General features: G+C 39.8%; 1 protein-coding gene across 1 annotated transcript in view; it reads right to left on the bottom strand.

Moving 5' to 3' along the window:
- The window catches only part of CKAP2L (cytoskeleton associated protein 2L), a 40984-nt gene extending 27942 nt beyond the window's left edge, over positions 1 to 13042 (bottom strand). The window contains exons 1-3 of the mRNA XM_014791606.2: positions 12936 to 13042; positions 11589 to 11655; positions 10133 to 10184 (exon numbers count right to left, since the gene is read on the bottom strand). Coding sequence (XP_014647092.1) covers positions 10133 to 10184; positions 11589 to 11655; positions 12936 to 12966 — 150 coding nt within the window. The 5' untranslated portion in view covers positions 12967 to 13042. The remainder of the gene's footprint in view (positions 1 to 10132; positions 10185 to 11588; positions 11656 to 12935) is intronic.
- Positions 13043 to 13345: the final 303 nt, after the last annotated feature.

The raw sequence follows: 13345 nt of genomic DNA, 5'->3' as shown, positions 1-13345 counted from the left end.
GAGATCCATCTCAGCTCTAAAGATAAACAGGCTTAAAGTGAAGGGATGCAAGAAGATACTCCAAGCAAACAGCAACCAAAAGAAAGCAGGTGTAGCCATACTTATATCAGACAAAATAGACTTCAAGCTGAAAAAGATAACAAGAGACAAAGATAGACATTATAAAAAATGTTAAAGGGGACAAGCCATCAAGAAGACATAATATTTATTAATATATATGCACCTAACATAGGAGCACCAAAATATATGAAGCAATTATTAACAGACCTAAAGGGAAAAATTGACAGTAACACAATAACAGTAGAGGACTTTAATACTTCACTTGTATCAATGGATAGATCATCCAGATGGAAAGTCAACAAGGAAACTGTGGCCTTAAATGAAACATTAGATAAAATGGACGTAATAGATATATATAGAACACTCCATCCAAGAGCAGCAAAATACACATTCTTCTCAAATGCACATGAAACACTCTCAAAGATAGACCACATAGTGGGAAACAAAACAAGTCTCAATAAATTTAAGAAGACTGAAATCATATTAAACATCCTTTCTGACCACAATGATATGAAATTAGAAATCAACTACAAGAAGAAAGCTGGAAAAGTCACAAGTATGTGGAGACTAAACAACATACTACTGAACAATGATTGGATTAATGAAGAAATAAAGGAGAAGTCAAAAATACCTGGAGACAAATGAAAATGAAAACACAACATACCAAAATCTATGGGATGCAGCAAAAGCTGTACTAAGAAGGAAGTTTATAGTAATACAGGCCTACCTCAAGAAACAAGAAAAATCTCAAATAAACAATCTAACATTACACCTAAAATAACTAGAAAAAGAACAAATAAAGCTTAAAGTCAGTATAGGGAAGAAAGTAATAAAAATCAGAGTGGAAATAAATGAAATAGAGATGAAAAAGACAGTAGAAAAGATCAATGAAACTAAGAGCTGGTTCTTTGAAAAGATAAAAAAATTTGACAAACTTTTAGCTAGACTCACTAAGAAAAGAGAAGACTTGAATAAATAAAATCAGAAATGAAAGAGGAGAAATTACAATGGATATCACAGAAATACAAAGGATTATAAGAGAATAATACTATGAAAAGCTTTATGCCAAAAAATTGGATAACTTAGAAGAAATGGATAAATTCTTAGAATCATAAGGTTCTTCCAAAATGGAATCAAGAAGAAATAGAGAATCTGAATAGATTGATCACTAGTAAGGAGATTGAAACAGTAATCGAAAACATCCTAAAAAACAAAAGTCCAGGACCAGATGGCTTCTCTGGTGAATGCTACCAAACATTCAAAGACTTAATACCTATCCTTCTTAAAACTCTTCCAAAAAATTGAAGAGGAAGGGAAGCTTACTAACTCATTCTATGAAGCCAACATCATCCTGATACCAAAACCAGACAAGGACAACACAAAAAAAGAAAATTACAGGCCAATATCACTGATGAACAGAGAGACAAAAATCCTCAACAAAATATTAGTAAATCAAATACAACAATACATTAGAAAGATCACACACCATGATCAAGTGGGATTTATTCCAGGGATGCAGGGATGGTTCAACATCAGCAAATCAATCAACGTGATATACTACATTAACAAAATGAAGAATAAAAATCACATGATCATCTCAATAGATGCAGAGAAAGCAATCGACAAGATATAGCATCCATTTATGATAAAAACACTGAATAAAATGAGTATAGAAGGAAAATACTTCAATATAATAAAGGCCATATATGACAAACCCACAGCTAATATCACACTCAATGGAGAAAATCTGAAAGCTATCCCTTTAAGAACAGGAACAAGACAAGGATGCCCACTTTTGCCACTCTTATTTAACATAGTACTGGAAGTTCTAGCCAGAGCAATCAGGGAAGAAAAAGAAATAAAAGGGATCCAAATTGGAAAGGAAGAAGTAAACCATCACTATTCGCAGAGGACATGATTTTATATATAGAAAACCCTAAAGAATCCACCAAAAAACTTTTAGAAATAATAAATGAACACAGTAAAGTTGTAGGATACAATGTCAACATACAAAAATCAGCTGTATTTCTATACACTAACAATGAAGTAGCGAAAAGAGAAATTAAGAATACAATCTCATTTACAATTGTAACAAAAAGAATCAAATACCTAGGAATAAATTTAACCAAAGAAGTGAAAGATCTGTACACTGAAAACTATAAAACACTGTTCAAAGAAATTTAAGATAACATAAAGAAATGGAAAGATATTCTGTGCTCTTGGATTGGAAGAATTAACACAGTTAAGATGTCCATACTTCCTAAAACAATCTACAGGTTAAATGCAATCCCTATCAAAGTTCCAACAACATTTTTTCACAGAAATAGAACAAAGAATCCTAAAATTTATATGGAACAACAAAAGACCCCAAATAGCCACAGGACTCCTGAGGAAAAAAAACAAAGCTGGAGGTATCACACTCCCCGACTTCAAAACATACTACAAAGCTATAATAATCAAAACAGCATGGTACTGGTACAAAAACAGACACAGATCAATGGAACAGAATTGAGAGCCCAGAAATAAACCACACATCTATGGATAGCTAATTTTCGACAATGGGAGCCAAGAACACACAATGGAGAAAGGAAAGTCTCTTCAATAAACGGTGTTGGGAAAACTGGGCAGCCACATGCAAAAGAATGAAACTAGACTATTATCTCACACCATACACAAAAATTAACTCCAAATGGATTAAAGACTTGAATGTAAGACCTGAAGCCACAAAACTTTTAGAAGAAAACATAGGCACTATGCTCTTTGACATCGGTCTTAGCAGCATATTTTCAAATACCATCTCTGACCAGACAAGGGAAACAAAAAAAACAAACCACAATTGGGACTATATCAACCTAAAAAGCTTCTGCACAGCATAGGAAACCATCAACAAAACAAAAAGACAACCCAATAACTGGGAGAAGATATTTGCAAACCATACATCTGATAAGGGGTTAATATCCAAAATATATAAAGAACTCATACATCTCAACAACAAAGAAACAAACAGCCCAATTAAAAAAAGGGCAAAAGATCTGAACGGACATTTTTCCAAAGAAGATATACAGACGGCCAACAGGCACGTCAAAAGATGTTCAACATCACTAATTATTAGGGAAATGCAAATCAAAACTACAATGAGATATCACTGCATACCCGTCAGAATGGCTATAATTAATGAGACAAGAAATAACAACTGCTGGAGAGGATGTGGAGAAAAGGGAACTCTCATATACTGATGGTGGGAACGTAAACTGGTTCAGTCATGATGGAAAACAGTATGAAGAGTGCTCAAAAAATTAAGAATAGAACTACCATATGATCCAGCTATTCCACTGTTGGGTATATATCCAAAGAAGACAAAACAGAAATGCATAAAGGTATATGCACCTCTATGTTTATTGCAGCATTATTCATAATAGCCAAGACTTGGAAACAGCCTAAGTGCCCATCAAGGGATGAATGGATAAAGAAGATGTGGTGTATGTACACAATGGAATCTTACTCAGCTATAAAAAAAGATGAAATCTTGCCATTTGTGACAATATAGATGGACCTTGAGGGTATTACACTAAGTGAAATAAGTCAGAGGGAGAAAGTCAAATACTGTCTGATCTCACTCCTAAGTAGAAGTTAAAAACAACAACAACACAAAGAAACACATAGATACAGAGATTAGATTGGTGGTCACCAGAGGGGGAGGGGGCAGGGAGAAAGAGGTGACAGGGGACATGTGTACAGTGATTGATGATAATTAGTCTTTGGGCGTTGAACATGATGTAGTCTACGCAGAAATCGAAACATAATGATGTACGCCTGAAATTTATATAATGTTATAAACCAATGTCACCTAAATAAAAGAAAAATAAACAGAGATCACATATCATGATCAAGTGGTATTTATTCCAGGGATGCATGGATGGTTCAACATCCAAAAATCAATCAACATTGATACAGCACATTAACAAAATGAATAAAAATCACATGATCATCTCAATAGATGCAGAGAAAGCATTTTATAAGATTCAGCATTGATTTATGATAAAAACTCTCAATAAAATGGGCACTGAAGGAACATACCTCAACATAATAAAGACCATATATCACAGCTAACATCATACTCAATGGTGAAAAACTGAAAGCTCTAAGAACAGGAACAAGACAAGGATGCCCACTCACCACTCTTATTGAACATATAATTGGAAGTTCTAGCCAAAGCAATTAGGTAAGAAAAAGAAATACAGCGTATCCAAATTGCAAAACAAGAAGTAAAACTGTCACTATTTGCATATGACATGATTTTATAGATAGAAACTCCTAAAGAATTCACCAAAAAACTATTAGAAATAAGAAACAAATATAGTAAAGTTGCAGGGTACAAAATCACCATACAAAAATCAGTTGTGTTTCTATAAACTAACAACAAACTAGCTGAATGAGAAATCAAGAATACAATCCCATTTATAATCACAACAAAAAGAACCAAACACTTACGAATAAATTTAACCAAGAAGGTGAAAGATCTGTACACAGAAAACTATTAGACATTGTTGAAAGAAATCAAAGCAGACAGAAAGAAATGGAAAGATGTTCCATGCTCAGGGATTGGAAGAATTAACATAGTTAAAATGTCATTATTACCTAAAGCAATCTACAGATTCAATGCAATCCCTATAAAAATCCCAATGACATTTTTCATGGAAATAGAGCAAAGAATCCTAAAATTGATATGGAACAACAAAAGACTCCTGAATAACCAGGAGGAATCCTGAGAAAAAAGAACAAAGCTGGAGGTATCACACTCCGTGACTTCAAAATATACAAAACTATAGTAATTAAAATAGCATGGTACTGGCACAAAAACAGACACAGATCAATGGAACAGAATTGATAGCCCAGAAATAAAGTCACACATTTATGGACAGCTAATTTTCGACAAGGGAGTCAAGAACATACAATGGAGAACAGAAAGTCTCTTCCATAAATGGTTTGGGAAAACTGGACAGTCACATGTAGAAGAATGAAAGTGGGCCACTATCTTATACCATACACAAAAATTAATTCAAAACGGATTAAAGACTTGAATGCAAGACCTGAAACCACAAAACTTCTGGGAGAAAACAGAGGCAGTATACTCTTTGACATTGGTCTGGCAGTATCTTTTGGATATGTCTCTTCAGGCAAGGGAAAGAAAAGAAAAAATAAACAAATGGGACTACATGACACTGAAAAGCTTCTGTGCAGCAAAGGAAACCATCAACAAAAGAAAAAGACAACTTAGCAATTGGGAGAAGATATTTGCAAATCATATATTTGATAAGAGGTTAGTATCCAAAATGTATAAAGAACTCATACAACTAAACAACAAAACAAACAACCTGATTAAAAAATGGGTAGAGGATCTGACCAGACATTTTTCCAAAGAAGATATACAGATGGCAACAGGCACATGAAAAGATGTTTGAAGTCACTAATTATAAGGGAAATGCAAATCAAAACCACAATGAGATATCACCTCGTGTCCATAAGAATGGCTATTATTCAGAAATAGAAGTATAATGATGTACACCTGAAATTTATACAGTGGTATAAACCAATGTTACTGCAATAAACAAAAAATTAAAAATAAATAAATAAATAAAAAGACAAGAAATAACAAGTGTTGGAGAGGATGTGGAGAAAAGGGAACCCTCGTACACTGCTGGTGAGACTGTAAATTGGTGCAGCCACCATGGAAAACAGTATGGAGATCCTTCAAAAAATTAAAAATACAACTACCATATGATCCAACTATTCCACTTCCAGGTATTTATGCAGAGAACATGAAAACACTAATTCAAAGATATGTGCACTCCTACATTCACTGCAGCATTATTTCCAATAGCCAATACTTGGGAAACAGCCTAAGTGCCCATCAACAGATGAAAGGATAAAGAAGCTAGGGAATACTACTCAGCCATAAAAAAGGTGAAACCTTGCCATTTGTGAGAACATGGATGGACCTTGAGAGCATGATGCTAAGCAAAATAAGTCAAATGGAGAAAGACAAATACTGTATGATTTCACTCATACGTGGAAGACAAAAACGACAACCACATAGATACAGAGAACAGATTGGTGGTTACCAGAGGGGAAGGGCGTTGGGGAGGGCATTTGTACTGTGACAAATGGAAACTAGACTTTTGGTGGTGAACACGATGTAGTGTATAAAGCAACTGAAATACAATGATGCTTACCTGAAATTTATATAATGTTATAAACCAATGTTACCTCAATTAAAAAAAGAACTGAGAAAATTTGTTCACATTAATAAGTAGACGGGAATAGGAAATGTTTTGTTATAGCAGTAACAGTCAATTCTTTGAACTCATCCAGAGGCATATGCTAAAAATGACATAGTGGGCCAGCCCTGGTGGTGCTCCGCTTCCGTGGCCTGGGTTTGGTTCCTGGGCGCAGACCTACACCACTCTTCCGTTAGTGGCCATGCTGTGGTGGCAGCCCACATATAAAAAGAGGAAGATTTGGGCCGGCCCTGTGGCTTAGCAGTTGAGTGTGTGCGCTCTGCTGCTGGCGGCCCGGGTTCGGATCTGAGAGCACACCGACGCACCGCTTCTCCAGCCACGCTGAGGCCGCGTCCCACATGCAGCAACTAGAGGGATGTACAGCTATGACATACGGCTATCTACTGGGGCTTTGGGGGAAAAAAATAAATAAATAAAAAAAGAGGAAGATTGGCAGCAGATGTTAGCTCAGGGCGAATCTTCCTCAGCAAAAAATAAAAACAAAACAAAAGAAAAAAAAAATCACATAGTGATCTCTCAGCAAAAAATTATTTTTAATGTTCCACCAGATGACAACATTGAATGCAAAGAACTGGAAGCTACCTGAACTGTAAAAGGCTTTTTCAACATCAACACCAGTATTCCAAATTGTCCCTTGGTTTTGTACCTTGGAGGTATTTCCATTCCAGGGCCAAGTACCATATTAAGATTAGGGATGGGATGGGTCAGTGGTTTGTTTAAAATAAGCAGAGAAAGAAAGAAATGAAGAAGGATGGAAAAGGTAGGAGAAAGAGGACAGTGCCAAGAGAAGTGGGAAAGGAGAAACTGTAGGTGAGGCGCATGCTACAACAAATCAATTTTAGGCAAAAGCACATATGAAAGCTGCAGATCTGGAAGATCTGGAAATTGATTCTGTTAAAATGCTGACCCGTTGGACATCATTTACGCACTGCCAGAGGGACACATATACCAATCTGCAGACGTTTCTAAATGTATTTCAATATGCGTCAACTCAATTCTTTCAAACAACTCTATGAGATATCTCCTTTATTCCCATTTTACAGATAAAAGTTAGGGGCTGGCTGGGCCATCCCCGTGGCTTAGAGGTTAAGTGCGCATGCTCCGCTACTGGCGGCCCGGTTTGGATCCCGGGCATGCACCGACGCACCGCTTCTCCAGCCATGCTGAGGCCGCGTCCCACATACGGCAACTAGAAGAATGTGCAACTACGACATACAGCTATCTACTGGGGCTTTTGGGGGGGGGGGGTAAAAAAAAGGAGGCGGATTGGCAATAGATGTTAGCTCAGAGCCAGTCTTCCTCAGCAAAAAGAGGAGGATTAGCATGGATGTTAGCTCAGGGCTGATCTTCCTCACAAAAAAAAAAAAAAAAAAAAGTTAGGGGCTGGCCTGGTGGCGTAGTGGTTAAGTTTGTGCGCTTCTGGCAGCCCGGGGTTTGCAGGTTCGGATCTCGGGCGAGGACCTACATACCACTCATCAAGCCATGCTGTGGCGGGCGTCCCACATAAAGTAGAGGAAGATGGGCATGGATGTTATCCCAGGGCCAGTCTTCCTCAGCAAAAAAGAGGAGGATTGGCAACAGGTGTTAGCTCAGGGCTAATCTTCCTCACCAAAAAAAAAAAGTTAAATAACTTGCCCAAGTCACTTAGTTAGAAAATGAAGGAGTTAGGATTTAGACCTAGGCAGTTTTTAACTATTATACATTACTATTTCTCTATAAATTTAAGAGCATGGCTCCAAGGAATCTTTTCAAATCTTGGTTCAATATGTTAAAACTCCTGTATAGGAACAGAAAATGAAAAACTTTGTGTGTTCTTTTGAGTAGTAACACCACAGGCAGAGTACATCAGAAAAGCTTTGTTCAAATCCTGGGTCTGACCCTTACTGGATGTATAATTTTGGCCAAGTACTTAATCTCGTTGAGCCTCAGTCCTCTTATTTGTAAAATGGAAATAATAATGATAATGATATCCATCTACTAGGAAGGATGCCATAACGTTCTGGTTTTCACAAGACAGTTTTGATTTATGCCTGTTGGCCAACATAATTATTAACAGCACCTCCTTTTACTCTCAAAGGTATCTGGACATTAAATCATATGGCCACCCTTCTCACAGGGTTGTCTTGAATATTAATGGTGATATTGTGTGTAAAAGTGTCTTGCCGAGTACCTGGATGATAATAAACACTCAAATGTTAGCTATTACAGTTAGGTATAAAAAATGTTTTACAAACTATAAAACATTAAACAGTTGTTTTTTACAATTGTAAATTGCATAATGCTTTATAAAAATGATTTATAAATTGTAAAGCACTAAACAATTGTAATGATGACTACTATTTGCCTAGTCCTTTTAGTTTCTCCTAAGTTCCATAATTGCCTTCCCCACTTCATTTTTATCTTTGCAACTGTGTGAAACAGATAAGGCAGGTATCACCTCATTTAAGAGATGATTTACTGAAATCAGTATTGTCAGCTTCTAGAGAAGCCTCTGGGAACTCTGAATGAGGGCCTTTTCCAGCAGATTTTTCCTTTAAGACTTGCATGCTGCACTAGTTCACTCTGCATAAAGTAGAAGTATAACCTAATGATTCCCCTGTTCACATCATTATGCACCAATTTTGCCTTGTATACATCCTCCGTAGTGTCTAATGATGTCATGTGTGCACATAACATATATAGTCCATATACGACATATACATGCCTATGCAGATAGGTGTATAGGAATATATGTATATGTGTCTTTGCGTGTGTGTTTAGTGACTGAATCATTAAAACATTAAAACTGGCACCAACGTCTCACTTTGGGCATCATTATGTCAGTAATACTTTATTTTTTTTATTTATTTATTTTTTTTAAAGATTTTATTTATTCATGTTTTTCCCCCCAAAGCCCCAGTAGATAGTTGTATGTCGCAGGTTCACATCCTTCTAGTTGCTGTATGTGGGACTCGGCCTCGCGTTGGACGGAGAAGTGGTGCCTTGGGGCGCGCCCGGGATCCGAACCCGGGCCACCAGCATCAGAGCACACGCACTTAACCGCTAAGCCACGGAGCCGGCCCAGTAATACTTTAGAACTTAGATAAAACTATGATTTTAAAGATTAAAGGTAGGATTTTTATTGATTATTTTATTGCAGATGAAGAATTTGTCCCACTTTCAGAAGGCTAATTTCTCCCATTTAAACCTTAAGTATGTTAGGATCCTTTACCATTCTACCTACAACCTAGCTGAACTGAACTGATTAGGAAACATATTCTTGTTAAGTAGCGTGGAAGATCCAACACAGGTATTCTCTTTTAATGACTACTGAGCTATGTAACTTCATGGCAGCATACCAAAGTGGTTAAGACCACAAGCTCTCAGCTCTGTCACTTAATAGCTATGTGACCTTGGGAATTTACTTAACCATTCTGTGACTCAGTTCCCTCACCTGTAAAATAGGGCTACTAATAGTACCTACCTCATAAGGTTGTAAGGACTCAATGAGTTAATGCAAGTCAGAAAAGTGCCAGACATATAGTAAGTATTCAATATATGTTAGCTATTAAGAGGACCAAAGTGCACTTAAGGATTTTTTTTTGGTTCACAAAACTGAACTACAATATGTTGTACTTTTCAAAAATGATTCTGTCTCTTACCAACCAAATTGTTCTTAAAAATTTAGGAGAAATATCTTTGCAAAACATGTTCTTTAGGTTGCTAATATCTTTATTATTTTTATTACTAATCATCTAAAATGGATATTTTTTAAAAGACTAATTTCTACTTACAGATTTAGAAGGTGGAGGATTCGGGCAATTATTCTTGGCTTTTAGATAAGGCCTGTAAAAGACAAAATAAGATTAATTCTTAGTACAGAAGGATCAGCAAGGCTTGGGAATTATAGTGATTAAAAATTATTATCATTAGAATTTTAAATCTTTAGAATTTCTGTATATGGTAAAATAATTCAAAACTATATTCAATAAAAAGTCTCCTTATCATCCCTTCCTTGGTCCTGTTATGCTCAGAGACTACAACCGCTCTTATTCATTTTTTTTTGTGCTTCTTTCAGAGATGTCCTATGCATAAATATAGCATTCTAACAATATTAATGAAATATACGTATTTTCTTCATATTTGCATAATCTTATTCATTCAGACATCATTCTCTGAACACTGCAATGTGCCAGGCACTAGAGATACAATGCCAAATACGATAATTAATTGCTTCTTTAAGAAATTTTCTTGTTTTAAGTATCTTCAAATAGTGAATTCTCAGGGAGAGAAGAGGGACATAATTTAAAAAACAGGCACATATGAAATCTAGCTAGTGAGACCGAAAATGCAGAAAAATAGGAGAGTAGAGGAGAATTTATAAGGATTCAATCTCCATGGATCAAAAACAATTGCCAGACTAACAGGGACTTTGATCATGACTTGACGTTTGTCTCTCCCATCTTGAACGTAAGCCCTGGGAGGGCAAGGACTTCTGTCTTCTTAAGCACCATATCTCCAGAACCAAGAGTGACTGATATACTATATGTCGCAAATAAATATTTGTTGAATAAATGAATTAGGTTTACTTAATCAAGGAAACAGAGTTGAGTAAAAACTCAAAGTAAAAGAAACTAAAATAAACGGTGAAAGTTAACTTTGTAAAAATTCACTTTCAAATAAAAACTTAGCAACATGGTGGGGAGAAAATATATTGATGCTAAATAAGAGGGATAAATAACACCACTAAGATGGCAAGATGTGGACAAAAGACAAAAGTGAGGCAGTCATATTCTGTCCACCTCAAGAGTAAGTGCTAAGAGAATGACCAAAGAGCACTGTCAGGCTAGAGGATGCCGCTGTGCAGCTGTGCAGGACGGATTGCAACCGACTCTCCTGCTTTAGCAAGAAACTCCAGAACCAGGGTCATTCAACTCCTTGACCAAACATTACCTTCATGAGAATCACTGTCCCAGGAAAAAAAGCAGAGAGAAAAAGTTTCCAGCATTGTAGGTGATGTTGTAGACCCTCCCCTCCTTCCTTTGGAGACTGTCACAAAATGCTTAAATAATGCTTAGATCTTTGCCCAGTGCTTTTTGTTATACCTGGACTGAAACGCCCTTTTTCTCATAGGATCCCATCACAGACTGAGTAGACTGCAAACAAAAGAGCTGTGGTTTTGAAAAGGCTTTAAATTGCCATTAGCAACCAGGGCAACAAAACTCACGTAACTGTGGGAGATAAACTCACTTGGTGTTTTGGCACTTCAGTTTTCCCTTGGCTGCTAGGTACTCCTGGAGCTTTCTCTGTCGCTCTTCTGCAAAACAGGCGAGCAAACACACAACAGAACTTCAGCTCGATTTTCACCAGTTCATTTATATTCTAAAAGATGACACTTTTCTGTAATGATTTGGGCTTTGGATCATAATGTTATCAAGTCCCTAGCCCTAAACATGTGCCTCTAGGTTAATATCAACATCATTTATATGCCATGTCCTATACTAAGCTCTTCACACTTACATTGCTTTCCTTACTGCACAATAATCATATGAGTTATTTTAGAGTCTGAAATCCAATGAGGGTAAAGGACATGCCCAACGCTACTCAGCTCATATATGGCAAAGCCAAGATGTGAAACCAGGTTTTTTTTTTTTTCCTTTGCTGAAGAAGATTCGCCCTGAGCTAATATCTGTTGCCCATCTTCCTCTTTTTTTTCGCCTTGAGGAAGATTCGCCCTAAGCTAACACCTCTGCTAATCTTCCTCCACTTTGTATGTGGGTCGCTGCCACTGCATGGCTGACGGAGGGGTGTAGGTCCGTCTCCAGGATCCGAACCCGTGAACCCCGGACCACCACGGAAGCCGAACACGCGAATTCAACCGCTGAGCCACCGGGCCGGCCCCAGAAATGGCCCCTCCTTAAGGGTTCTTATGTAAGGCGTCTAGGACAGTGCCCAGGACCCAGCAGACGGTCACGGGGCATCACTACTGACACCATCGGAGCACCGTGTGCATCTTGGCGCAGGCGGCATCTGAGCAGGAGCACTCTCAAAGGCGGCAAAGGGCTCCAGGCACATGCAAGGGGTCGGGGAGCCCAGGACCCCGAGCCCTCGGTGCAGAACGACCCCACCAGCTTCCCGCGCGCGCAGGCTCGGGAGGCGGCCAGGAGGGCCCCGCGCTGGGGTGGGGTGCTGCGTCTCGGCAGCTGTCAAGCTCGGGCGGCGCAGCACAGAGGGCCCCCCCCCGGACTCTGCAACCTGGGTCGGACAGCGCTTGGCCTCCTGCTGGACGTGCGACCCTGGGCAAGGGGCCTCGGCGTCTACACGAGGGGACAACGACCTCTTCCCGCAGGGCTGCCGCGGGAGCTGCCGGACGATGCCTGGGGGGCATCTGGCCCCGCGCACAGCCGCCCCACCCCCGCCCAGACGTCTCACGGGGGGCTCCCGTCAGCGCCCCCCGGAATGGAGACGCCCAGCGGGGCACAGCGGCAGGCGGGCGAGAGGACCGCAGCTGCGGCGGAGAGCGCTCACTGGAAGCCTCCCTCCTTCCCCACCCGTGCCGCAACGCCCGCAAGGCCCGGGGCTCACGGTCACTCTCACCCGCGGCGGCGGAGGGCGCGGGCGCCACCATGACTCCTCGGCGACAGTTTTCCTTCAAGGGCCGCGCCTGCAGCTGAGCCGGCGCGCCGCGGCCGCCCGCCCGCCCGCTCTCATTGGCTGCCGTGGGTTTGAAACCGGCCAGTCGGAAGCAGGGGAGGGCGGGACGAAAGAAAAAAGACGCTTGCGATTGGCTCTGCCTCTCAAGCCCTTTCCGGGGGGCCCTGTGATTGGAAGAACGTGAAGCGCCGCCGGCGGACGCCGTGTGCCGTCGGCCGGGGGCGCCTCCGGGCTGCGGGGCCGGGCGGGTGCGGGGGGCGCTGCGCTGAAGCCCGCGGGGCTGGCGGCGGGGCGGCTCGGGGCCGTGTGGGCGGGGCCGCGGGCCCCTCAGACCCTCAGGTTCGCAGGAGCTG

This window comes from Ceratotherium simum, chromosome 40 (assembly GCF_057802395.1).
Source record: "Ceratotherium simum simum isolate JZ-2026a chromosome 40, ASM5780239v1, whole genome shotgun sequence".
In the NCBI taxonomy this organism is placed as follows: Eukaryota; Metazoa; Chordata; class Mammalia; order Perissodactyla; family Rhinocerotidae; genus Ceratotherium; species Ceratotherium simum.
The sequence above is the reverse complement of the archived record's forward strand: the minus strand, read 5'-3'. Positions and strand labels throughout refer to the sequence as shown.